A 26,688-nucleotide genomic window follows, 5' to 3' on the forward strand; every position below is an offset into this window, starting at 1 on the left:
TATTAATGATGTTCATAACATCATTCGATTCATATATATAAAACTATCTTATTCGAAGGTTTAAACTCGTAATCACTAGAACATAGTTTAGTTAATTCTAAACTTGTTCGTAAACAAAAGTTAATCCTTCTAACTTGACTTTTAAAATTAACTACACACATGTTCTATATCTATATGATATGCTAACTTAACGATTTAAAACCTGGAAACACGAAAAACACCGTAAAACCGGATTTACGCCGTCGTAGTAACACCGCGGGCTGTTTTGGGTTAGTTAATTAAAAACTATGATAAACTTTGATTTAAAAGTTGTTATTCTGAGAAAATGATTTTTATTATGAACATGAAACTATATCCAAAAATTATGGTTAAACTCAAAGTGAAAGTATGTTTTCTAAAATGGTCATCTAGACGTCGTTCTTTCGACTGAAATGACTACCTTTACAAAAATGACTTGTAACTTATTTTTCCGACTATAAACCTATACTTTTCTATTTAGATTCATAAAATAGAGTTCAATATGAAACCATATCAATTTGATTCACTCAAAACGGATTTAAAATGAAGAAGTTATGGGTAAAACAAGATTGAATAATTTTTCTCATTTTAGCTACGTGAAAATTGGTAACAAATCTATTCCAACCATAACTTAATCAACTTGTATTGTATATTATGTAATCTTGAGATACCATAGACACGTATACAATGTTTCAACCTATCATGTCGACACATCTATATATATTTCGGAACAACCATAGACACTCTATATGTGAATGTTGGAGTTAGCTATACAGGGTTGAGGTTGATTCCAAAATATATATAGTTTGAGTTGTGATCAATACTGAGATACGTATACACTGGGTCGTGGATTGATTCAAGATAATATTTATCGATTTATTTCTGTACATCTAACTGTGGACAACTAGTTGTAGGTTACTAACGAGGACAGCTGACTTAATAAACTTAAAACATCAAAATATATTAAAAGTGTTGTAAATATATTTTAAACATACTTTGATATATATGTATATATTGTTATAGGTTCGTGAATCAACCAGTGGCCAAGTCTTACTTCCCGACGAAGTAAAAATCTGTGAAAGTGAGTTATAGTCCCACTTTTAAAATCTAATACATGCAGGTTTTATAAATGATTTACAAAATAGACACAAGTACGTGAAACTACATTCTATGGTTGAATTATCGAAATCGAATATGCCCCTTTTTATTAAGTCTGGTAATCTAAGAATTAGGGAACAGACACTCTAATTGACGCGAATCCTAAAGATAGATCTATTGGGCCTAACAAACCCCATCCAAAGTACCGGATGCTTTAGTACTTCGAAATTTATATCATATCCGAAGGGTGTCCCGGAATGATGGGGATATTCTTATATATATGCATCTTGTTAATGTCAGTTACCAGGTGTTCACCATATGAATGATTTTTATCTCTATGTATGGGATGTGTATTGAAATATGAAATCTTGTGGTCTATTGTTACGATTTGATATATATAGGTTAAACCTATAACTCACCAACATTTTTGTTGACATTTAAAGCATGTTTATTCTCAGGTGAATACTAAGAGCTTCCGCTGTTGCATACTAAAATAAGGACAAGATTTGGAGTCCATGTTTGTATGATATTGTGTAAAAACTGCATTCAAGAAACTGATTTCGATGTAACATATTTGTATTGTAAACCATTATGTAATGGTCGTGTGTAAACAGGATATTTTAGATTATCATTATTTGATAATCTACGTAAAGCTTTTTAAACCTTTATTTATGAAATAAAGGTTATGGTTTGTTTTAAAAATGAATGCAGTCTTTGAAAAACGTCTCATATAGAGGTCAAAACCTCGCAACGAAATCAATTAATATGGAACGTTTTTAATCAATAAGAACGGGACATTTCAACAGCGTTCCAATCCCCAAAAAGTATGAAATTACCACCATTCGATTGCATAAAATTCGTTAACCTTTGCCATAACAACGCTTTATCATTCACACTTTGTGGAGCGTAAACATTCACCAAAAACACCTCTAAATCTTCCCGAACCCATCTTCCTTTAACAATTATGAAATTATCGTCACACCAAATACCACTTCTAATAAACATATTAGGGTCCCATAATGAAATAATACCTCCAAAAAAACCACGAGCCAAACTAACCGCATAGTCAAAATTATGATTACCCCATAGAGACCTCAACCGTGTCATTTTCAACCGAGTCATTTTTTATTCTTGTAGACCAAGGAACTGAATATTTGAAGACGTACACAATTCCCTGATCCATTGCCGTTTCAAAAAAAGCTTGGAACCGCAACTATTAACAGACATGATCTTCATTTAAAACCGAACATATCGCCTTCTCGATTCATAAACTTTTGACAGCCTTTAACATTGTATCCCAACAACTCGCCAATCCCAAAAATGTCCTCAAAAGAGCTACTGACGTTTGGAGGTTGATCATTAACAAGAGAACCATCGATGCCTTTCAAAGACGTGCATCAATTAACCGATCCAAATGAACACTCGTGACCCATTCGTTCATTATGAACATTTGTGAACCCAGGTGGATACGACTTGCTAACACTTTCCTCTTTACTTTGCTTCTTTTCGCAACCCTCTATGACAAGAATCTTAACTTGATGCTTATCATTAGTTGCTGAAACATAAACATTAACTTGTTCCTGGTCATCGTTAACAGAAGGAGAACAAGTACCACTTTCATGAATATTTACCCCTTTAAATTCTTTTAAATGATCACTTGTGGACTATTTAAGTCCACCGTATCTGACTCGCTTCCCTCAGCCTCTTCAATAGCACAACTAATATCATCACTATCCCCAGATTCTAATGTGGAATCAATATCGAACGTCCAAGTGCCTACTTCGTGTACTACAACCTCCACATCCCTACCATTTATCCCGAACACTTCAGTGGTAGAAATATTACATTTAGATAGAGTAGCAACACAAACTCGACCAAGTGATATGGGAACCTTATTGTTAGATTCAAAAAAAAAAAAAAAACGTCCAAAACGAGAAGCTACTTTCTTGAACGCATTAGTTCCCCAAGCACATGTCGGCATACCTGATATTTCAATCCACATGATCCTTTCATCGACAATAAAATCATCTGAAGCCTCTTTGACATTCGAAAAAAGCGACATAAGGTTTACGTTACCTTTAAACGCAAGTAGACTCGATTCTGACATAAACTTAATCCACAACCACAAACCACCAACATATTGGATTTTAAAATCCAAAAACCCTTCTGTAATTAAAATTCGATACACTGTATAAAGAGCCCCAATATCTTTAACCTTGGCCATTAAAATTAGATCCTCTTTCTTAATTGTCACCAAATCCGAATCACATAAGATGAGTTTATTTGACACAGGTTTTGTACCAGCAACCTTAGACGCATAAGACTCATCATCACATATAACCTTATCATTAACCATCGGAGTCTTATTAGTAGCCATAACCGATGGTTTTGGATCAGCCTTAATCGGTCGTTTCACAACCTGTTCATATTTAGAGGCTTCAACAAATAAGTGAAAACTTCCCATCCATATATCGGATAGTCTGTTTTCCATGGCAAGAACATGTTTAACACCCATAAACTTGACAAAAGCAAAACGTTTACCGGATTTTGCACGCTTCTTGGAGATAAAAACATTCGTCAAACAACCATACCCATCAAACAAATGCCATAATCATTAACGACAGCATGTTCTGGGAAATTCGTTACAAAAAACGATTGATAATCCTTTTCAGCAGGATTAATATCGATATCAATCTTTCGATACACCGATTTACCTTGTCGTCGAACTCTAGATGTCCAGCCATCCTTACGTGGCTCGTTGCAAAGGTTTCCTACCATAGAGAGGCGTTTGATCCCGCCGTTGATTGCCGAAAATTATGACGGAAAACACACAGCGCCGTTATTCTGTTTTGATCGCCCGACTTTAGTGGAGAATATAATTGTTTAGTCATTATTTAGGGAAATTTTTTTACAAAGTATCACTCAAATTGTGTAGGACATCATTGAATTTTGATTCTAAAATCGCCACTGGTAGGACATGTTGTTTGGGCTATTTGATCTAACAAACTTGTCACTAAACTGCCTTTCAATTTAATTAACTTGAATAAAGTCGAAACCTTTTTGAATTTTGATCATAGATTCGCCATTAACATGATGGATACACTACTATGTATTTAGTTCTGTGAGGGTGCATGGTTGTTAGTTGTTACCAAGCATGACATTTGGTATTTGCAATTTGACAACTGTGAAAAATGATTAAATTAAAAATCATTCATTAAAAAGATGAAAGATGAAAGATGAAGGATGAAAAATTACAAGAAATAAGGACCAAAGCATTTAAACCTTGCATGCCTTGTCCTAGATCAAATAAGCAATCAACACTAAACATAAAACTTAGGCAAATTGTAGTATCTATAAGTTGTTATCCTAAACATAGTATTGATGTCCAACAAAGCTTGAACGTAGAAGCTCATATGAATACTTTTAGCTTGATTCGACGAATGATATTTGACTAACACGAAAACTTTCCTTTGAAAATGAATTCATTTCTTGGCATTTAAATTGCCCATATCGTTGCCGACTCAGTCATTTTCCAAAACTTCGATACTTGAATATTTAACCCGACAAAGATTCTCAATAGGGTACGTATATGTTAACAATAAGAAATACTTTACGAGTTAAATTATATTCGTCAATTGTTGCTATCCACTTTTAGCTTTTTTAGTGATTGATCATAGAAAATGAATCTTCTATCCAAATTGACATTAGTCCGCCCGACCTACATTCAAGGTTGGAGATCTCGGATCTCGGGGAGATCTCGTTTGAACATTTTTTGGGAGATCTCGTCATCTCGTAAAAATCTCGGGGAGATCTCGAACGTTGACTTACGTTGACTTTTTAGTTTTTATAATATAAATATATACAAATAAATCAATATATGTATATTTATATACATTTTTATCATATTTTACAAGAAAATCCAAGAAATTAGCGAGAAAATTCAAAAAATTAAAAAATTTTATGAGAAAATTCGATAAATGAGGGAGAAATTTCGAGAAATCGTGCCTTTGACCAAGTTTGACCTCGTTGACCAAGAAATCTCGGGAGGTGGACATCTCGTATCGGCAGCTTTCTAAAAAAGAGATCTCGGGGAGAAATAAGGAGATTTACAACACTGCCTACATTTAGAGCTAACTTATACAATATTGAAAGTCGAGTGTTTCCAGATTTCATTCAATGTAAGTTGAGACTTTTTTAGCCATCATTTCTTATATTGCTAAGAAATTGTACTAGATATCGCAGGACAATTGATCCCACCATGCAACCTCTTGACTTATTTTTGAGGTCGCGTGTGTTCCAGGAAGCAATCCTCATGGTAGATTGTTGGTGGAAAATTTTGACGGGATAATACGGATTTAATAAGGCTTTGTAAACTACGTACGGTAATTTTTTTTTTTTTTTTTGAAAATTGATACACCCATATCTCTCAAATCTGGTACCCCTTTACGTGGGACAAATCATCTGGTGACTTGTGATGATTGGGAAGTAAGTACCCATAACCGGAAGTGCCAAATCCGGGACCCCTAGTCAAAAGCTGAAAAATCTAACCCTATCCCGGATCCCCCAGATACGAGACCCCTTTACATCAGATCTTCCAGACATCCACTCAACTTGGAAAAAATCCACACTTTTTGGTGCTAAGTAAGGGGTCTCGGACTGGGAAATCCGGATATACCGTTTTTCAATTTTTAATCGTAATGGGGTTACAATTCCTTCTTGAATGCGTACTATCTCATCAATTTTTTTATTATTGGTGGTAGCCGCCTCATCAACAGCTATTTGCGCATATCTTCCTTTTGTTTAAACTTCTTATTTACTTTCAAACTTCTTGATATTTGGTAATAACATAATTACAATTAACAACACGTAAACTCCTACTTTGATTTTACGGCTCGGGATTTAGCTTGGATAGTTTGTTTCGCTAGTCTATTTCGTTTTATTCCTTGAGCCAGAGCGCTTATTACTTGTATCATTGTTTAGCTCTTTTCTTTTTTGAGAAAAGGCTTGGTTATATACTTTTCATTTTTTGAAGGAAAAAAAGTGGAACTTGTTATGTATATATATATATATATATATATATATATATATATATATATATATATATATATATATATATATATATATATATAGGGGCAGGATCAATGGGGAAGTAACCAATCGGGGGAAGGGGGAAGCAAATTTATTTTTTTATTCTTTTTTTTTTTTGAAAATTTTTTTTCCGGCATCAAGATCACACGAAAATATGAACATTTAGAAGAGACACTTCGTGATGAATGTTATTATTTAGGCGGGAAAACGATCGACAAAAATAACATTCAAGATAATATTGTTCGTGAAAAATATGAACGTTTTTTTTCTTCATGTTTTGTGAAGTAAAATTTAGCCCGATTTAGAGTTTAGGGTTTAGGGTTTAGGGTTTGGTGTTTTGGGTTTATTCCATATTACTTCTTCGAGCGTTTTCCCGCCAAAATAAAAACATTTATCACAAAGTGTCTCTACTAAATGTTCATATTTCCATCACATCTATAATGTTCGTGAACAAAGTTTTTTCAAAAAACGAATAAAAAAAAAAGTTTTTGCTTTCCCCCGCTTCCCCCCGATTGGTTACTTCCCTCTTGATCCTACCACTATATATATATATATATATATATATATATATATATATATATATATATATATATATATAGTGGTAGGATCAAGAGGGAAGTAACCATTCGGGGGGAAGCGGGGGGAAGCAAAAACTTTTTTTTTTCGTTTTTTGAAAAAACTTTGTTCACGAACATTATATATGAGATGAAAATATGATCATTTAGTAGAGACACTTTGTGATAAATATTTTTATTTTGGCGGAAAAACGCTCGAAGAAGTAATATATAACAATTATCGTGTTTTTCGAGCGTATTTTGAGGTTTTAGCTATTGGGGTTTAGATATTAGGGTTTAGATATTAGGGTTTATAGGGTTTAGATATTAGGGTTTAGAAATTTAGGGTTTAGAGTTTAGATTTAGGATTTAGATTGAGTTTTTAACACGAACGGTTTAGAGTTTAGGGTTTAGAGTTTAGGGTTTAGGGTTTAGGGTTTGGTGTTTTGGGTTTATGGAATAAACCCAAAACACCAAACCCTAAACCCTAAACCCTAAACTCTAAATCGAGCTAAATTTTACTTCACAAAACATGGAAAAAAAACGTTCATATTCGTCACGAACAATATTATCTTGAATGTTATTTTTGTCAATCGTTTTCCCGCCTAAATAATAACATTCATCACGAAGTGTCTCTTCTAAATGTTCATATTTTCGTGTGATCTTGATGCCGGAAAAAAAAATTTCAAAAAAAACGAAAAAAAAAAATTTTACTTCCCCCGCTTCCCCCCGATTGGTTACTTCCCCATTGATCCTGCCCCTATATATATATATATATATATATATATATATATATATATATATATATATATATATATATATATATATATATGTATTTTGAAAACCTGGGTATCCAACTTTATTTTATAACTGACAAATCCTAGGGCGACCACCCGCTTTACGAGCAGCCCGGAGTCATTACAGGAGAACTTTCGTGGTCACGAGGAAGAATAACTTTGTGAGTGCCTATAATCGAACCCTTAACGTCCATATTAGAAGGTAAGTGTCTTACCATGCCACCACCACCATCATTAAACTAACTTGTTATATCTTGCTAAAAATGAAGTAAAATTTAATTAATTCAAGGATTAAAATTGCAGCAAAGAAAAATGATTAGGGACGTAATCAGCAAAAGTGATCAACTCCGACATGCCTTTCTGTAACTTTTTAGTATAATTGGTCAGCGAAAGGTTGGAATTTCAGCTTCAATTTCGCTTTCCAAACCCTTGGAATACACCGAATCAAAGGTATATATGACGAGCTTAATCAGGAGTTTATGCGATTTTACTTTGAATGTGATCGAACGTATGCTATCAAAGTGATTGCTTGCATTCTTTATAGTATCTTGGGACTGTTCCCCCTATAAAATTGTTTCAATTTCGGTATCAGTTAGACTTAGGAATGCTTAATTTCTGAATGAGAGATATTTTTGCTTAATTTTAGAAAAGTTTAGTCTTTAAATGATACCGTTACTTTTATCGTGTTTGGCATGTGTTTTGTTTCTTGCACATTAGAAGGTGTTTGATGTATTGCCTCACTGAGTTTTTTTTTTTTTTTTTTTTTATTTTTTTTTTTTTTATCTATGAAACTATTTGTGTTAGAATGTTATAATTCACCCATGATTCTTATTGATCAAAGAGGCCAAATATAATATCCGTTAACAATTTGTAAGTAAAGTCTATCCTGGTTTCGTTTCAGATACATTTATGCCAATGAAATTGGGATCCTATTGTACGGTTTATGAGGTTTTCTGGGAAAAGATTATTTATGTAGATTTTTTGATAATTGTGAATATAGCAAATTTTGTTTCAATATCTTTGAAAATATATGAATTCATAATCAAATCCTCAAAAGGCGTTTGAAAAACAAGGTGAAATAATAAGAAACATATTTGAAATTCCTCCTACTTATATTCAATGTATTTAACCAAAAAAATGGTTGTAATATATTGTCTAATCCAACAGGTTCTTTTAACTTCTTGAGCGATAATTATTGTATCCATTTCATAAGAAATAAATGGCTGAACCAACATCGAGTAGTGCAAAAGAGGATGAGATTTTGGCCCTTGAGTACAACACAACCAATGTCAAGAAAGCAAAGCTAAATTCAACACTAGCTGCACTTCTCGATGATCCTGTACTTTCAGATGTACCAAGAAAGCCGAGTTTATCAGATGTTGACACACTAATCAGCTTGGAACTCGGAAGTGCTATGCGTGTTTCTGTGCTTAAGTTGGATGGTACATCTTTTGGTATGTAAGATTTGTGTTTGTGTAGCTTATGTATATGAGTTTAGTATTGTTAATGATTGTTGGTATTGGACACAGATGTTGCAGTGATGAATTCTGCAACAGTTAAGGATTTGAAACTTGCTGTCAAGAAAAAAGTCAACGAAATGGAGCAGTCAAAGATGGGTCATCGCCACATTTCTTGGTTCGTTCTTTAGTTTTATCATTTAGACAAAATTACTACCGTCGTCCTTGAACTTATACCGAAATCATACACGTCATCGTCAAAGGTTTTTTTTTTTGTTTTGTTTTTTTTTTTTTTTTTTGCGTTCGTCGTCACTGAACTTGCATTTTATAACTTATGTCGTCCTTATGTTAACTGTCCGTCTCTTTCCTATGTTAACCTTTGGCACATGTGAGGGCAATTCTGTCATATTCTCTCTTTGAAAGTTCAGGGATGACTGGCGTAATAAGTTCAGGGACGACCGGCGTAATTTTGTGTTCGTTCCTTAAATAATTTAATTTATTATTTCTTTTCATTTTTCTTTTATTTTCTCTTTTAAAACCCATTTTTTTACTCTTTTTTGTTTTTTACTATTTCACATTCACTGCTATTCCATATTCATCCCTAAAGGTACAACCCTAACACTAAAATTAATTTTAATTTTTCTTTTCATGAATTTGTTTATTTTTAATTTTAATTTCTGGAAATTATTTAGAGTTTCATATTTTATTTTAATTATTTTGGTGTGCTATTAAGATTAATGTTTCTTCAATTGTAATTGTAAATGGTTCGTTGTATGATTTTCCAGAATGAGGTTATGCTATCGAGCCAACAAAGGTAAATAAAATTCCCTGTCAAAATCATCGATTTGCAGGTTTAATTCTTAGCGTTGTAGGTATTTAAAAACCCTAATTTTTATACCTGCAAATCCCTAATACCACAACAACAACAATACCCAATCCCGCACATGCGAGGTATGGGGGAGGTGAGATGTAGACAATCCTTCCTCTACACTAGTATAGAAGATAAGTCATTTCTTTAACCACGAATCGAGAAAATGAATTCTCCACCCACAGGAAGAGAAAGTCATCATTCTCTCTACTCTAGGGTAAAGAGATTGCTTCCGTGAGGACCTCCGACCAAAAAAAAAAAAAAAAAAAAGATTTTAAGTAAATAAACAGAAAAGAAGAATAATAAAATTAAAATTAAAAATAAAAATAAAAAATTAAAATTAAAATAAAAAATAAAAAGTAGAGACGCCATTGAAATGGTAGAATCAAATTTCCATGGGTTTTAAAGCCAGCCTGAAAATCAATTTAGGCTCTAAGCGACAGTCAAGTCGCCACTAAATCGACGCTTGTTGTTGCCTCAATAAGTAGAGCCAAAAGACCTTGTGGGCAGAAACTCGAATGGCATGCCAGGTGGAAGTTGTTGCGCAAGCAAAGAGCCGACCACCCATAACAAACCAACCACCACTCATGCACCTTTACGGTAGACATCCCCGAAGTCACACGACTAAAGGAAACCAACCAAGCTCAAGAGCAAAAAGGGTTGTCCTCAGCCATAATGACCCCAAGATGCACCAAACGATGCGAAGCACCTGATCATATACATACATGCATACATAAATGGCTGAACCAACATCGAGTAGTGCAAAAGAGGATGAGATTTTGGCCCTTGAGTACAACACAACCAATGTCAAGAAAGCAAAGCTAAATTCAACACTAGCTGCACTTCTCGATGATCTTGTACTTTCAGATGTACCAAGAAAGCCGAGTTTATCAGATGTTGACACACTAATCAGCTTGGAACTCGGAAGTGCTATGCGTGTTTCTGTGCTTAAGTTGGATGGTACATCTTTTGGTATGTAAGATTTGTGTTTGTGTAGCTTATGTATATGAGTTTAGTATTGTTAAATGATTGTTGGTATTGGACACAGATGTTGCAGTGATGAATTCTGCAACAGTTAAGGATTTGAAACTTGCTGTCAAGAAAAAAGTCAATGAAATGGAGCAGTCAAAGATGGGTCATCGCCACATTTCTTGGTTTGTTCTTTAGTTTTATCATTTATTCTTTTCTTTTTCTCGAGTTACAACTTACATTTATGATTAAGCTATAGAGGTAGTAAACATCTCGGTTAGTTAATTGGTTGAAATGGGTTAGGCTTTTTCAGTAGACCCACCAACATGTCGTGGTCTACTTTCTATTTATTATCGAGTGATTAATGTAATAAATAGATTTTAAACATGTCGTATATAATATTAATCATAATATTATTTTGAATGAAACGATTTAGTATGTTGAAACCATTTGAATACATGTTCAGTGACTTGTGACCCTGTTTATCATGATGCATCTTTACCTGATCTTTAAATGTAACCTGCTTGAAACATTATTCATCAAATACAATGTAAATTGAGGTGTTTTCCATTAAGTGGGTTGAAATTGCTACCTCTAATGTGCTAGTTATAATTTTCCCTTTTCGTCATAACTCAACAAATGTCCTGTCTGCTTGGTACTTTCTCATGTTTTTTTCTTTTTTTCAGAATACTAATTGAACCTGCTCTACATTAGTTACTCTAGTTATCTTGAAAGATACATACATGTCTCATTGAAAGGTTTTATGTGAAATCTTCTGAACGAAAATTGTGTGTTTTTTTAGCTTGACTTTCTTGTTTTTTTTGTTTCTAGGAAGCATGTGTGGCGAAATTTTTGTCTCTCATATCACAACGAGAAGCTTCTAAATGATGTTGCAATTCTACAAGATCATGGCGTGCGTAATCACTCTCAGGTACTTTTATCAACTGTTTCATCTATCAAAATTCATCACTGATACAAAACTTTAAACATCAAGTTGAATGAACTCTTTAGTTTTGTTATATAGGCAAGTATATACATCATTCTATGTCATCATAATAGCAAAGATACTCTATTTTATCATGTATTTATTTAATTAACTGGGATTCTTGTTACAACAGGTGCATTTTATTCCGTATGTCATGTCAAGGGCATCAAAACAGCATTCACGAAGGAGGAAGCATCGGTTTTTTCATGGACTTAACAGACGGGAATGAATTGCTGATCCAGAAGTATTATCACCGTGGAAAGAGTAACAAGCATATGTCATGTTCATACCTTATTTCACTGACTGGTATTGTTAGTGCCATGTATAAACTATTTAGAGTTTGTGGTTCCGGCAAGGGCGAAAATATGTAGGGGCAGGGGGCACCTGACCCGAGTGGATTTTTTTGCCCAAAAGCCTCTATATTTTCCCCCCAAAGCCTCCATAAGTTACCAATCGTCGATATACGTATTACTGGATACTATTTCTTGCTGCCACGCACTAGCCGTCAATCCCCACATCATTTAAAAGGGTGTTTGAATTAGCGATTTGAGATAGATTTTTTGATTGTTACGTTTACAAGTTGCAAAATGCAATTCCCAAGAGAATATTCTATCCATTCAATTCATGTTATTTACAAATGTAACCTTACAAAAAAACGTTATATTTTCTAGATAAAATTACGCCAGATGTCCTTAAACTTGTACTCAAATTGCGCACGTCGTTAAATTTTTTTTTTTTTTTTTTTTTTTTTGCTTGGGTCGTCACTAAACTTTCACAAAATAACGCTCGATGTCCTTCCGTCTATTTTTTTCGTTAAATCATCCAATGTGCCAAGCACATGAGGGTATTTTCGTCTTTTTATCGTTTTGGGTACAACTTCAAGGACGTCCGGCGTAATTTTTATCTTCTCTTTCATCTTCATCTTTAACCAAATACCTTCAATTGAAAATCAAATCTAATATAAATTAAAATCAATCTAATCCAAATATAGAAATCAAATCTAATACTCCGTATAAGATAACAACATCACCTCCCATCATAATTATTTATATTCCGAAAACCTAAATTCTCACAAAGTTCCTTTTCTTCTTCATTATGAAAATCGTTTTAATGCATTTTTATAGTTTTAATGCATTTTTGTAGCTTAATGTATTACACACTTATGGACATCCTTATGACGTGCATTACTATTACTATACTATTTATTAGACAAAAATTATGAATAGTATTGAGAGTAATTTTGACTTTTTACCTTTTTTTTCTTCTTCCTTTTAACTAAATTTCATTTCACCACAAACACCCCCCACACTTTGTTCAAAAATAATCGACCCCCGAAATAAGGGGTAAAGTGTCAAATCAACATTTCCATAAAAAATTTTAAATAAACTCCATTCAAATATTCAACGGGTCATATCTTCTCGTCGCAACGAGTTAAATTTTTCCAACACCATCGTTAAACTCGAAATAATTTTACGAACACAATGTCACTAACTATACGCAAAAGGACACTTTTTAAAAAACGGTAAATATTTGAGGTACTTTTCATACACGTTAATTTTTCACTCGCAGGCTCCGTAACTATATTCATCTATTAACAGCAAACACATATGGGTCTTATTATTATTTTTTAATTATTTAGTGATTTTTTGGATATATCTCAATAAATCTTCTACTCTTAAATCATACGAAGTGTTAATATAAGATAACGACTTAATTGCGTTAAATTTTTAAAAGTCAACAAATCCATAGCGAAACGCGGAGATGCACATATATTGTTAATTTAAAATAACATTTAAATTTTTGACGGGTTATACCTTTTAGTTCCACTCGAGTTGCGCTTCAACGAAATGATCGTTAGCCATGAAATAGTTTTACAAACTAAACACAATAAAATACATTAAAAACTGAACCCCCGGCGCGAAGCGAGGGTTCGAAAACTAGTTTAATTTAATAATGCATTTTGTCTTTGTTGTTGCTGAAAACAGGTTATGTTTGCTAAGGCACATAAGGTATGTTGTAATATCCCATAACATTAACACTACAATTTTGATAATTTTTATGACATATGTTTTGAAATGGATAATAATTTATAACCAAAGATTACATCTTATCTTAATTTTAATATGATTAATTTTATCCCAAGTTTGTTTAACAATAAATTTATCATAAATTAAATATTTATTATGTTGTCACATGTTTAATTAGATCATAAATCATGTACTTTTAGTTAATTCACTTTATAATCTATAAATTTTAAATTTGAATTCTTTTATTATAAGTCAAAACAACTATATATAATGTATGCTTTAACCTTGCATGTTATATAGTCTAGATTTTTAAAAAGGCCTTTGGAGACCACATCTTTATAACATACTCATAAGTAGTGTTTAAGCATCCATAACTTACAAATTAACGGTCATTTATCTTTGAAATAATGACCTTAAAAAGAGACCTTCCACCACCACACTTAAAGGTTTCATTTGTAAAAAATTCTTGAATTTATATCTTTCTTTCACATTTTCTTAGCTCTAAAATTCTGCATTCTATCACATCCCAATTTACTGAGTGTTTGGTACATATTGTTGTGAATTCAAGCTTGTTTTGGTGTCCATGTGTTAAGGTAATGTTTATATCTTTTGTTTTGCATTTTTAAGAGTATTATTATCATTATATATAACACCTCGCCAATTTCCCATCTGACTGCGTGTTAATCATAGGTCCTATAGTAACAGTTACGCTCTCTATATGAGACGTTTCAAAGCATTCACATTTAATTTTATTAAAACAGTTGACTTTAAAACATAAGTCAAAAACCAAAGTAATACTATTGTGATCGTAACCACAAGCCAATAGTATTAAACATGTTCAAAAGTTTAAATGCGAAAGTAATAAATGTCTTTATTAAATCATGCTAACTCCACGGCCAGTCCAAAGCATCAAAACAGACAGAGGAAGCTATACCTCTTATGGACCTGAGAATAAAATACGCAATAACAGGTCAACAATAATGTTGGTGAATCTACAGGTTTAAATAATGTAAGCAGTATCTGAAAACAGTACTCAGAAAAATAGTTTAATTGCATTGACCACGAGATTTCAATAAGTACAACCCAACGTTGCAAAAATGTTACATAATCCATGAGCACCTGAATACTAGCATAAAGACCTGCGTATAGTATACACTACACTTATCCTTTACCCCATAAAATGTATACACTTGTTCGAGTGTACATACAGTTCAAAGTAAATGCATCACAGTTATAGTAGGGTGAGGTTTGTCTAACCTAACGGATCCGTCCATCTAAATTGTGCTTACCCAAAGGTAATAAAAGTATTCAAGCTAGGGGCTTTGTGAAAAATAACTCAATATGTAATAATAGTACTCGTGTCAAAAGTAAAAGCATGTGTAAACAACATGTATTCTCATCCCAGAAAATATGTAAAAAGTGGGACTGTAGACTCACCTTTGAAAAGCTCAGAATGAAAAGTAATCGAAATAGCTTGTATGGTTTACTGCCGAGTAATGCAACCTAAGTATACGGATTAAGGTTGGTCAATATTTATGTCTTATACAATACTGGTTTCATAGAGTAAGTTGACTTATTGCTCAGACTCGACACGTTTCAAAGTAGAAGTCAACACATAGTCAACTAGTTAATGCAAGTCAACAAAAGTCAACCAAAGTCAAACAAAAGTCAAACTTTGTCAAAGTGGTCTACCAAAGTCAACACATCAGTAGGTTCATGTCAAATGTCTATCAAAGTAGTCAAACTTGGTTCATGTCATTCAATTCAGTTTCAGTTTCAAGTTTCATCAATTTTTGACTTCGTTGTCATACCGCATGTCAAGTAGTGTGCAATTAAGATACATATGAGCATATAACAATCAAGCTTCACTTAAGGCATGTAAATGATCATTAATTAACCTACAATCATTCATGAGTTCAAAGTTATAGTCTTAGCATAGAACACATAACCATAATCACAAAATACGTTGCATGAAATCAGTTTCAATCTGTACATTAATTTTCTATTAGGTATAACCGGAGCTAGGAACATGCAATTAGAGCAAGGTCAGTGGCCATGGTTCAAGAACAAGTGAAATTACCACATATCAAAAGATGAGATATTTTTGTTTAGCCAATTGGTATACTTTATTCCGCAAAGTCAGACCTTCTATTTCAGCTCAAATTAGTAGTTATCAACACTACGGCCTTATTGTGCATAATGTATCAGGTTTCAAGGTTTGTCATAAACTATACATTGGTCACATATCATACAAATATTAAATATCCAGAATATAAAGTTCTCAAACTATGTACAAGTCAACTTATAGAGCCTAAGGTGCATACGTAGCAGATTTGAACAGAATACAGGTTATCGTTTTCGCACGCACATTACGCAAGCTATACCAATCCATACAACACAAGGCCTAGATGAAAAGTTATCTACAACATATGAATTTTTCAAATATGTAAATACTTGATTCAATATCTCATTTCAAATTGCTTTTAGAATTTATTTTAAGTTACCGAGTAAATCTGTTTTGTCAAGAACATTCGTTTAAGCATAACGTGAGCTTTACAACACCAAATAGCATGATATCCTAGTCTAAATTGAATGTTTTTGAATTATCTACACAATTATGATCAGTATATAACTCAATTCCAAGCCATTTTTTCCAGAATTCAAATAAATCACAGATTCATCAACAAAACTTCATTTAATCATAACTTACACATACGGTAACGAAAATACGCAAATCCAAAGCCTAAAATTATTAATTTTTTGAGAGGATTCTATATATGTAATAATATTTAACATTAAACAAAATTAAGTTTCTGTAACCATGCAAAACAATGTCGGGATTAACTCTAATCACATCAAACGATCGAATTAACGCAAGCATTTAACATAGGCACGTATAGACTTGAGCAATAGACATTTTACACTATAAAACATCATCAAAATCAGAATTTTAAAGATTAGGGTTTATATAAATATACCTTTGATCACAAAATCGTTTATACCAATGCGTAGCTAACGTTGTGAATTGCAAAATTCGTGTTAAAGGTTTTATCTAACGATCAATTTTTGATGGTGATAGAGTGGTGTTGGTAGGCGATGGTTTGAGAGAGGGAGGAACAAGAAAAAAAGTCGACTGGAATATTTGTGGGAGGGTTTACAGTAGTTTAGGGTGAGCTAGTATTATATACTTAGGGCCTAATCACAATTTCTACATGGATTAAACACATTAGTGGCACAACATAAAATTAAAGAGGTGGGTAGGGGGAGGTCGGCCGAATGGGGCCCACTAGGGGTGCACGGGCTCTCGTTATCCAATACTGTGTAATCGTGGTCCGTCTCAAGTGCCGTTTAAACGTACCGAAGTCCCAGAACGCTAAATCGATCGTTAAAACGCAACTAATCATTTAATTTAATAAAATACCAATAGATTAAATATTTTACAAAGTTAATAATTATTAAAAATCAACCCAAACGTTTCATTACTCGAAAAGTAGTTTTTGCAGTTATTCAAACCGTTCCGTTTTTATCATATTTCATTAACCGAAATAAGTTTATTAATTAATATTAACCCATATTAATTCAAGTAACCCTCTAAGGATCAAGTATGCATTTAATACACGTAAACACATATAAATTCAAGTAATCACTGTTAAAATAATTAACAGACAGTTAACGGAAGTGACGAAAAAAGTAGGGTTGTTACATTATATTAGCTCTATATTTCTTGAATATAATTACATAAAAATCATGTAAAACTTGTCTTAACATTTCATATATTTTTTTTGGTTAAAATACAACAAATACTATGGGTTTTTTAATCAAGTTTATAATTTTGTGATAATAAGAATAAACATATATGAAAATCATATGATAATACTAATAAAATAAGGATTTTTCTATTGTTAGCCTTTAGAGCTATACTTAAGAAAACACTTCAAACTTTGATAATTATACATTGTAAGTAGGGGTTAGTTATTTAAGGTGGTTTTGAGTTATGTACAGAACAATTATGCATGTCCTAGTACATATTCCCTATTTGTATGTATTGTGTGCTCAAACTTTTATATTTGTTAGATTCGTTGGGTTATCGCATCCTTTTGGTGATTCTTTGAACTTTGGAATTTCGTTATTGGAGATAAGGTACGGATATTCTTCGTGGTACTAGGATCATTTCAGTAAAATCTTTCTTGTCAAAACTTTTTTTGATTTATGTATAAAATTTATTGGTATGACATGCTTATTTTGAAATTCTATAAATTGTGTTATGATTTTCCTCATTTTGATGTACTAACGAGGTTGCTAATTGTGTTTGATAATTGAGAAATCATAATATTTTGGTCTTTAGAAATAGTGTCAAAATCGTCTCAAAATCTTAACCAAAACAGCCTGAAAAAAATCAGCCCTTGAAACTGTTGCTAAACAGTCCCAAAGTTGTGGCGAAACAGCCTGAAACTATCTCGAAATAGCCTGAATCTGTCACGAAACAGCTGTCTAGAAACTATCACGAAATCAGTTCCAGAAACAGTCCCGAACAACCCGAAAACAGCCCCGAAATGTTCCAAACAGCCCGGTAATGAACGTGTGTGTATGTGTGGCAAGTGGTACGGTAATTCGTATCGAGTGTCCCTCATTCCATGTGGCTTTACATGTCCCGTAAATCTCGTAGACACATGATTTTATAATAAACGACATGACATATTATAGAACATTTTAAGTATTGGTCAAAAATAAATATTTAAGTTCATTGTTTCTAAATCTTTTTAAATATATCTTAAAGTCCTTTACTCATTTGTAAAAATATTTTGAAAATTTTAATCCTATGTCGGTTAAAACGGTTTTTTAAAATGTGCCTAAGAGTAACATATTCATGGAGGTCCCATGAGTGCATTATTGTGACACCGATAATGGGCATCGACCATAGCGATGTATTTTGTTATTTCTACGGCGTCTCCTTTTGATTACCTGGTGGTGATACGAGCTCTATGTTATTTGATTTTGATAGAAGGCGTATGGATCGATCCTATCTATTTTGTTTTGATGGTGGACATTTATCGTAGCGTCATACGAAACGTCACCGATATGAATGATTAGTGGAGTAGCTACCCTATGATTTCATTTTGATACTTTGTTACATATTTGTTTTGACTCTTAGTGTATTATTTTATGGAAATTGGTGTTTTGTACTTTACTTTGATATATTGACATCTTTGGATGAATTTATACCTATTCGTACTTTGCTTTGAAAAATGGTTCATTTTGAAAATAAGTTATGTTGAAATTGTGGCGACCCGACCAAAATCGTCATTGACGGCGTCGCTAACTGAGGTCCTGAAACGTGGTCGTAGTCCCTATATGAGACTCGTTTGACCAAAATTATGTCGCATTCTTTTGAAACGTATCATGCTTGCAAAGTTTAGTTTACAAAACCGTTCGACAACAATTTTAAGTTTGCAAAAGTATAAATTATAAATGAGGTAACTTGCGACATAATTAGTTTAAAATCGCGGTTGCTATAAATAGCGTAAGTATGTAAACAATATGTTTGAATCCAAAGGTGCTATCACTAGCGTATGTATGTATGTATGCTTGACCCCAAGCAAGAAATCAGAGTGTATGCATGCATGCTTGACTCCAAGCAAATATGAGTGTACGCGGAAGCATGTATCAAATAGCCAAGTATGAACCTGAGAAACATATAGAAAACTGTCAACGAAAAACGTTGGTGAAATCATAGGTGTTTTAGTAAACGTTGTATTTGAACCACAAGATTTAGTATAAGATGATTATCAAAATCATTTGCATTCCAAAGTTGTTGTTTGTATCCCGGGCACCCAATTATCAAACTTAACTGTTTTGCACCCTTTGCGTAGTGTTAGAACATACACTAGACCCGAAAATATATTTCATCCGCTAACGGTAGTGAACCGTCCGAATGAGGCTGGTCAAGCCCATGTGATCACATAATATAAGTTCACGTTTACACCCTGCAAGTGTAACTAATGATAATTGAATTGAGGCTTTTTGTTCAAACCCGTACGTGGAATGTTCGTTTTCATACTTGTGTTCAATGTATAAAAGTATGATACGTATATGTTTCTCATCCCATAGTTTAAAGCATAAAAGTTGTTTGAAAGATGGGACTATGATCTCACCTCGAGTGCACGAGTATAAAAGTACTTCACAAAGTAAACGTGTGCATGATAGTTGCTTAGCCTTGACCTAAACAAGTAAGTTGTATTAATTAACCGGTTATGTCACAAGGTCGGGCGAAATATGTTCAATTAGTCCTATGGCTCGTTACGACTCGATTAAATATAGCATGTGAATCAATTTGTCAAGTTTCATGCAAGATACAAGTATAGAAACAAGTTAGGAAGATTGCACAATCATTTGGTTAAGTTTGACAAAAAAGTCGAACTTCGATCGGTCAAAGTCAACGAAAAGTCAACACGTTCGGGTCGGGTCCCGAACTATTTTTCTGAGGTTTTTAATCATATATGAGCATGTTAAAATAAGTTACATGTGAATCGGAGGTGCGTAGCATAGCAAACATTATTCAAAAATCGACAAAGTTGGACAGACCACTTTGGCGCGCCGCGCGGGTATATGGCGCGACGCGCCATTACATGTGCAGAGAATTCTGGCAGTTTTCACACTCAAGAACGAATCCAACTTCAAATACCCATAAATCCTAAACCGTAAACATCCAAAACAAGTATCTTATATCGTTGGAAAGGTATTTTGACAAGGAATACAACTAACCACTTTTCATCAAGCAAAAACATCATTTACAATAGCCAAAATCTCGTCAAGTGGTCATTAAATGTTCAAAACCATCGTTTCAAGTTTACAAAACGCATTTTAAGATTCGGGAATGCAATTCACACATATGATATGCCGTTTTGAAGGTAATGAAACATACAATACAACTAATCAGTAACTAATAACATTTCATGGCATTCAAAGCATCAAAATTTCCTTTTAGAGTTCATCAAACCCTAATCAAGAATCACAAAACCAATAATCATGTTAATGATGTTTTCCAAATCAACCTACACATCAAATTGATGCTAAAGATGCTAGTAACACTTTTAAAACATAAACTCTAACAATTTAACAACATTAACTCATCCAAAATTAAGGATTAAGCACACCCATTTCAAATGTTCAAACTAGTTACTCAAAACAACGAATCGAGCGAACAAAACATATATTCATGTTATACACGAGCCATAGACACTAACTAACACAATTTCAAGTCAAAACACGAATTTAGAGAAATCTAGAGTTTTTAGAAACGTTACCCAAATGTGAAGAAATTGGTACCAAAATGTAGAGGATGAAGAGAGGATCACGAAAATGTAATTTGTTTTGAAGTTTGCTTCTCGATCCGAATTTAGATGATGATTTTATGAAGATGGGTGTTTGAGTTCATGAAAGGGAAGTAGAGAGAAAAGAGGAAGAAGGTGGGAGGTGAAATGAATGGATGGATAAGGTGGGTTGACTAGTTGACCTAGTCAACTAGTTTGCCCACTTGGCAACCTCGGTCCCTCAAGTTTCAAAGCGGGTGCGGGAATTAACCAAACGAATATTTTAAAAACGCTCGAGTAAACGAGTGATGTTATGATTAAATAACAGGAAAATTAAGAACGTTGGTCAACGGAAACTACGAATTTAAATAACGAAAGGTATTATTAAAAAAAAAGATAGTGTTAAAAATAAATTTAACGGAAAAACGCGGGATGTTACATTACCTACACCTTAAAAGAAATTTCGTCCCGAAATTTAGTTGGAAGTAGTAGTCGTTGTTTCTTCCTCGAGATCTTGCGTTGTCGGTTCTACGAATAAGTGAAGGTACTCCCTCGGGCATTTCAACGAACTTCGACAGTCGCGATTTTACGTTGGTTTAAAGTTTGGTTCCATGATTTATGGTTTCAACCGGTCCTCCTTGGAAGTGAGGTTTATCGTTGATAGTAAGTTTATCGAAGAGGATAACAAGTTCTTGTCTCGCAAGACACACCTTTAAGTTTGATACACAGAATGTAGGATGAACGGAATTTGTTTGAGTCGGAAGTTCGAAGCGGTAAGCAACGGGCACAACACACCCCAAAATTTCAAAAGGACTAAAAATATCGCGGATATAGCTTTCTACGTTTCCGAAATGGACTACACCTTTTCAAGGTGAGACTTTTAACGTTACGCGGTTTTCCACATGAAATTTGAAAAGTTTACGTCTAACAGTGGCATAGCTCCTTTGGCGACTACGGTCGTCTCGAGCCTTTCTGAGGTTAAAGAAGTTTCTTGGTTGTTCCATGAATTAGCTCGGGTTCGGTGGTTTGATTATCATTAACTTGGTTCTACAAAAGGAGAATGACGTTTCCGGTCACATAAGATTTCAAAAGGTCTGACGTTAAGACTTGAATGATAACCATCGGCGTAAGAGAATTTAGTAAAGGCAATGACTTTTCTCAAGAAATTTTGAAGTCGATAACACGAATTCGTTTTATGATTTCCAAGGTTTGAATCGTATGTTTGTTTGGCCATTCGAGATGCGTTGATGTGTTGTACTGATGTTTAAACGTGGTCCCGAGGCTTTTCGAAAAGCACTCCGAAATCTAGAAGTGAAACAAGAATCTCGATCTGAAATGAGGTACATTTCTGTAAGGTATGTTTGAACGGGTACATCAGGACTCGAAAACGTTAGTTAGAACAAATTTCTCAAGAAATTTGCGTTGCGAAAGATTTATCTGTTTCCAAAAACGTTTGTCGGAGCAAGTTCTCATCGGTTTCTGAAAACGTTCGTCGGGGCTATTCACCCTCGAGGCGAGTACTAGTATAACGTGAAGAGTCTATCTCTCCATTGAAAATTTAGAATCAAAGATTTCCTTATACGGAAGTACGAGTGTAATACGAGAGAAGTTTCCACCTCAGTGTGAGCATAACAGGTATATTGTAGTTCGTTGATAAAACTGTGCGAGGACGAGATAGTATTCATGTATAACGTATGTTTGAAGTTGAAAGAATTCGTCATTCATTCGGAAGCATAAATATGGTTCGACAATATTCGAAGGTGTGTCCCCGGTATGGTTGTTGTCAGTACTTTCGGAGTTTTCAGATGTCCAAACATGAATAGATGAAGTCATGTACATGGCACATGGTGGTGATTAGGTTGATCAAGTCTAACCACCATCACGTGTCATTAGAACTTTGGTATGTCTTACCGTAATATAACCACGTTGATCGAGTGTCGTTATATTACGCTAACTCATACCTCCATTCCCACATCACTCCATAACATCAAGTTCGTGTAACTGTGAAGATCTAAAATGAACAAAATGTAACGACGTCTCAAACGTGACTCGTATTAAATCGAAAGAATTTCTGCAACTCTAAGGAAGCGTTCCCCGAGGGAAGTGTATAAATGATTGTTCACGTCAATGCGGTTCGAGTCAGACAATAATGTATTTAGGTATAAAAAGAGTAACGAGTCATGATAACGAGTAGTACGCAACCGTAGTGATAAATAGTGATGACGATACTCATCTAGAGTGGTGGTGGTAACTTTACAACACTTGTGGATAGTAAGATGAGACGGGGTGGATAACAACCAAGGAGTTAGAATTCCCAAACTAGAGTGACTAATGAAGTCGTGGTCATCCGTACGCGTATAAACCTTGAATTCACGTGTGTTACCAAAAAGTGGCGGAATACGAGTTCGTATGATGAAGGTTGGGTACCATTAAAAAGTTTGCCTAAGAATGATTCAAGTATAATGCACAAGTAGTCAAGTAAGTGCTATCTATAGCAAATGTATGTCATAATGCAATGGCTAACTATCCGGTTGTAGTCTAGATTCACTAATGCGTCCCAACGACTCTGTCAGACACACTAATGCACATCCTAGTTCCCTACAACCAACGCTCTGATACCATCTGTGGCGACCCGACCAAAATCGTCATTGACGGCGTCGCTAACTGAGGTCCCGAAACGTGGTCGTAGTCCCTATATGAGACTCGTTTGACCAAAATTATGTCGCATTCTTTTGAAACGTATCATGCTTGCAAAGTTTAGTTTACAAAACCGTTCGACAACAATTTTAAGTTTGCAAAAGTATAAATTATAAATGAGGTAACTTGCGACATAATTAGTTTAAAATTGCGGTTGCTATAAATAGCGTAAGTATGTAAACAATATGTTTGAATCCAAAGGTGCTATCACTAGCGTATGTATGTATGTATGCTTGACCCCAAGCAAGAAATCAGAGTGTATGCATGCATGCTTGACTCCAAGCAAATATGAGTGTACGCGGAAGCATGTATCAAATAGCCAAGTATGAACCTGAGAAACATATAGAAAACTGTCAACGAAAAACGTTGGTGAAATCATAGGTGTTTTAGTAAACGTTGTATTTGAACCACAAGATTTAGTATAAGATGATTATCAAAATCAATTGCATTCCAAAGTTGTTGTTTGTATCCCGGGCACCCAATTATCAAACTTAACTGTTTTGCACCCTTTGCGTAGTGTTAGAACATACACTAGACCCGAAAATATATTTCATCCGCTAACGGTAGCGAACCGTCCGAATGAGGCTCGTCAGGCCCATGTGATCACATAATATAAGTTCATGTTTACACCCTGCAAGTGTAACTAATGATAATTGAATTGAGGCTTTTTGTTCAAACCCGTACGTGGAATGTTCGTTTTCGTACTTGTGTTCAATGTATAAAAGTATGATACGTATATGTTTCTCATCCCATAGTTTAAAGCATAAAAGTTGTTTGAAAGATGGGACTATGATCTCACCTCGAGTGCACGAGTATAAAAGTACTTCACAAAGTAAACGTGTGCATGATAGTTGCTTAGCCTTGACCTAAACAAGTAAGTTGTATTAATTAACCGGTTACGTCATAAGGTCGGGCGAAATGTGTTCAATTAGTCCTATGGCTCGTTACGACTCGATTAAATATAGCATGTGAATCAATTTGTCAAGTTTCATGCAAGATACAAGTATAGAAACAAGTTAGGAAGATTTCACAATCATTTGGTTAAGTTTGACAAAAAAGTCGAACTTCGGTCGGTCAAAGTCAACGAAAAGTCAACACATTCGGGTCGGGTCCCGAACTATTTTTCTGAGGTTTTTAATCATATATGAGCATGTTAAAACAAGTTACATGTGAATCGGAGGTGCGTAGCATAGCAAACATTATTCAAAAATCGACAAAGTTGGACAGACCACTTTGGCGCGCCGCGCCATTACATGTGCAGAGAATTCTGGCAGTTTTCACACTCAAGCACGAATCCAACTTCAAATACCCATAAATCCTAAACCGTAAACATTCAAAACAAGTATCTTATATCGTTGGAAAGGTATTTTGACAAGGAATACAACTAACCACTTTTCATCAAGCAAAAACATCATTTACAATAGCCGAAATCTCGTCAAGTGGTCATTAAATGTTCAAAACCATCGTTTCAAGTTTACAAAACGCATTTTAAGATTCGGGAATGCAATTCACACATATGATATGCCGTTTTGAAGGTAATGAAACATACAATACAACTAATCACTAACTAATAACATTTCATGGCATTCAAAGCATCAAAATTTCCTTTTAGAGTTCATCAAACCCTAATCAAGAATCACAAAACCAATAATCATGTTAATGATGTTTTCCAAATCAACCTACACATCAAATTGATGCTAAAGATGCTAGTAACACTTTTAAAACATAAACTCTAACAATTTAACAACATTAACTCATCCAAAATTAAGGATTAAGCACACCCATTTCAAATGTTCAAACTAGTTACTCAAAACAACGAATCGAGCGAACAAAACATATATTCATGTTATACACGAGTCATAGACACTAACTAACACAATTTCAAGTCAAAACATGAATTTAGAGAAATCTAGAGTTTTTAGAAACGTTACTCAAATGTGAAGAAATTGGTACCAAAATGTAGAGGATGAAGAGAGGATCACGAAAATGTAATTTGTTTTGAAGTTTGCTTCTCGATCCGGATTTAGATGATGATTTTATGAAGATGGGTGTTTGAGTTAATGAAAGGGAAGTAGAGAGAAAAGAGGAAGAATGTGGGAGGTGAAATGAATGGATGGATAAGGTGGGTTGACTAGTTGACCTAGTCAACTAGTTTGCCCACTTGGCAACCTCGGTCCCTCAAGTTTCAAAGCGGGTGCGGGAATTAACCAAACGAATATTTTAAAAACGCTCGAGTAAACGAGTGATGTTATAATTAAATAACGGGAAAATTAAGAACGTTGGTCAACGGAAACTACGAATTTAAATAACGAAAGGTATTATTAAAAAAAATAGATAGTGTTAAAAATAAATTTAACGAAAAAACGCGGGATGTTACAGAAATAAGTCTACTTCGAAAATAAGCATGTGTTAAAATAAATTTTGCATGTCACACTATACTCCTGCGTTTGTTATATCCGGTCACTAGGTTTTGGCTCATCCGTATTCCATTTTCTTTCTTATATGACAGGTGATCAGTGGACTTTGGGATCTAGGGACGAGTGTAGAGTTGAAGAGGACTTAACACCTTTACCTTGGACATCTTTGTTCCAAGATTTAATACTTTATTTATAGGTTATTAACACTTTCTGAGAATATTAGTTAATTTAGACCTTGACTATGGTTTGACTTTGAATAAAAATAACGCCATTTTTGTCTATTAATTCCCTTTTATATCAGCTATTAGAGCTTTGTAAGTTAGGAGTGTTACATATGTGATCAGTTCTTAAATCAATGCCATAAGTTCTTCATACTAAAATTGAAACCCATATTAATAAAACA

At 34.0% G+C, this 26,688-nt stretch overlaps 2 protein-coding genes across 3 annotated transcripts; both read left to right on the forward strand.

Annotated features, from left to right (window-relative positions):
• Positions 1–7,880: 7,880 nt before the first annotated feature.
• On the forward strand, positions 7,881–9,822 carry LOC139893794 (U11/U12 small nuclear ribonucleoprotein 25 kDa protein-like). 2 transcript variants are annotated; one of them, XM_071876983.1, is made up of 4 exons: positions 7,881–8,005; positions 8,723–9,009; positions 9,085–9,190; positions 9,798–9,822. In XM_071876983.1, coding segments are annotated over exons 2-4 (342 nt in total). In that variant the 5' UTR covers positions 7,881–8,005; positions 8,723–8,774; the 3' UTR covers positions 9,799–9,822. The 2 variants fall into 2 exon arrangements, with proteins under 2 accessions (XP_071733084.1, XP_071733083.1); XM_071876982.1 differs by lacking the exon at positions 9,798–9,822 and having other exon boundaries at positions 9,085–9,280.
• A 795-nt stretch (positions 9,823–10,617) lies between these two features.
• On the forward strand, positions 10,618–12,063 carry LOC139893795 (U11/U12 small nuclear ribonucleoprotein 25 kDa protein-like). The gene is made up of 4 exons (XM_071876984.1): positions 10,618–10,852; positions 10,929–11,034; positions 11,681–11,780; positions 11,968–12,063. Exons 1-4 carry the CDS (start codon positions 10,618–10,620, stop codon positions 12,061–12,063), a joined length of 537 nt encoding a protein of 178 aa, XP_071733085.1.
• The last annotated feature ends 14,625 nt before the right edge of the window (positions 12,064–26,688 follow it).

The sequence above is a fragment of the Rutidosis leptorrhynchoides genome, chromosome 2 (assembly GCF_046630445.1).
Source record: "Rutidosis leptorrhynchoides isolate AG116_Rl617_1_P2 chromosome 2, CSIRO_AGI_Rlap_v1, whole genome shotgun sequence".
In the NCBI taxonomy this organism is placed as follows: domain Eukaryota; kingdom Viridiplantae; phylum Streptophyta; class Magnoliopsida; order Asterales; family Asteraceae; genus Rutidosis; species Rutidosis leptorrhynchoides.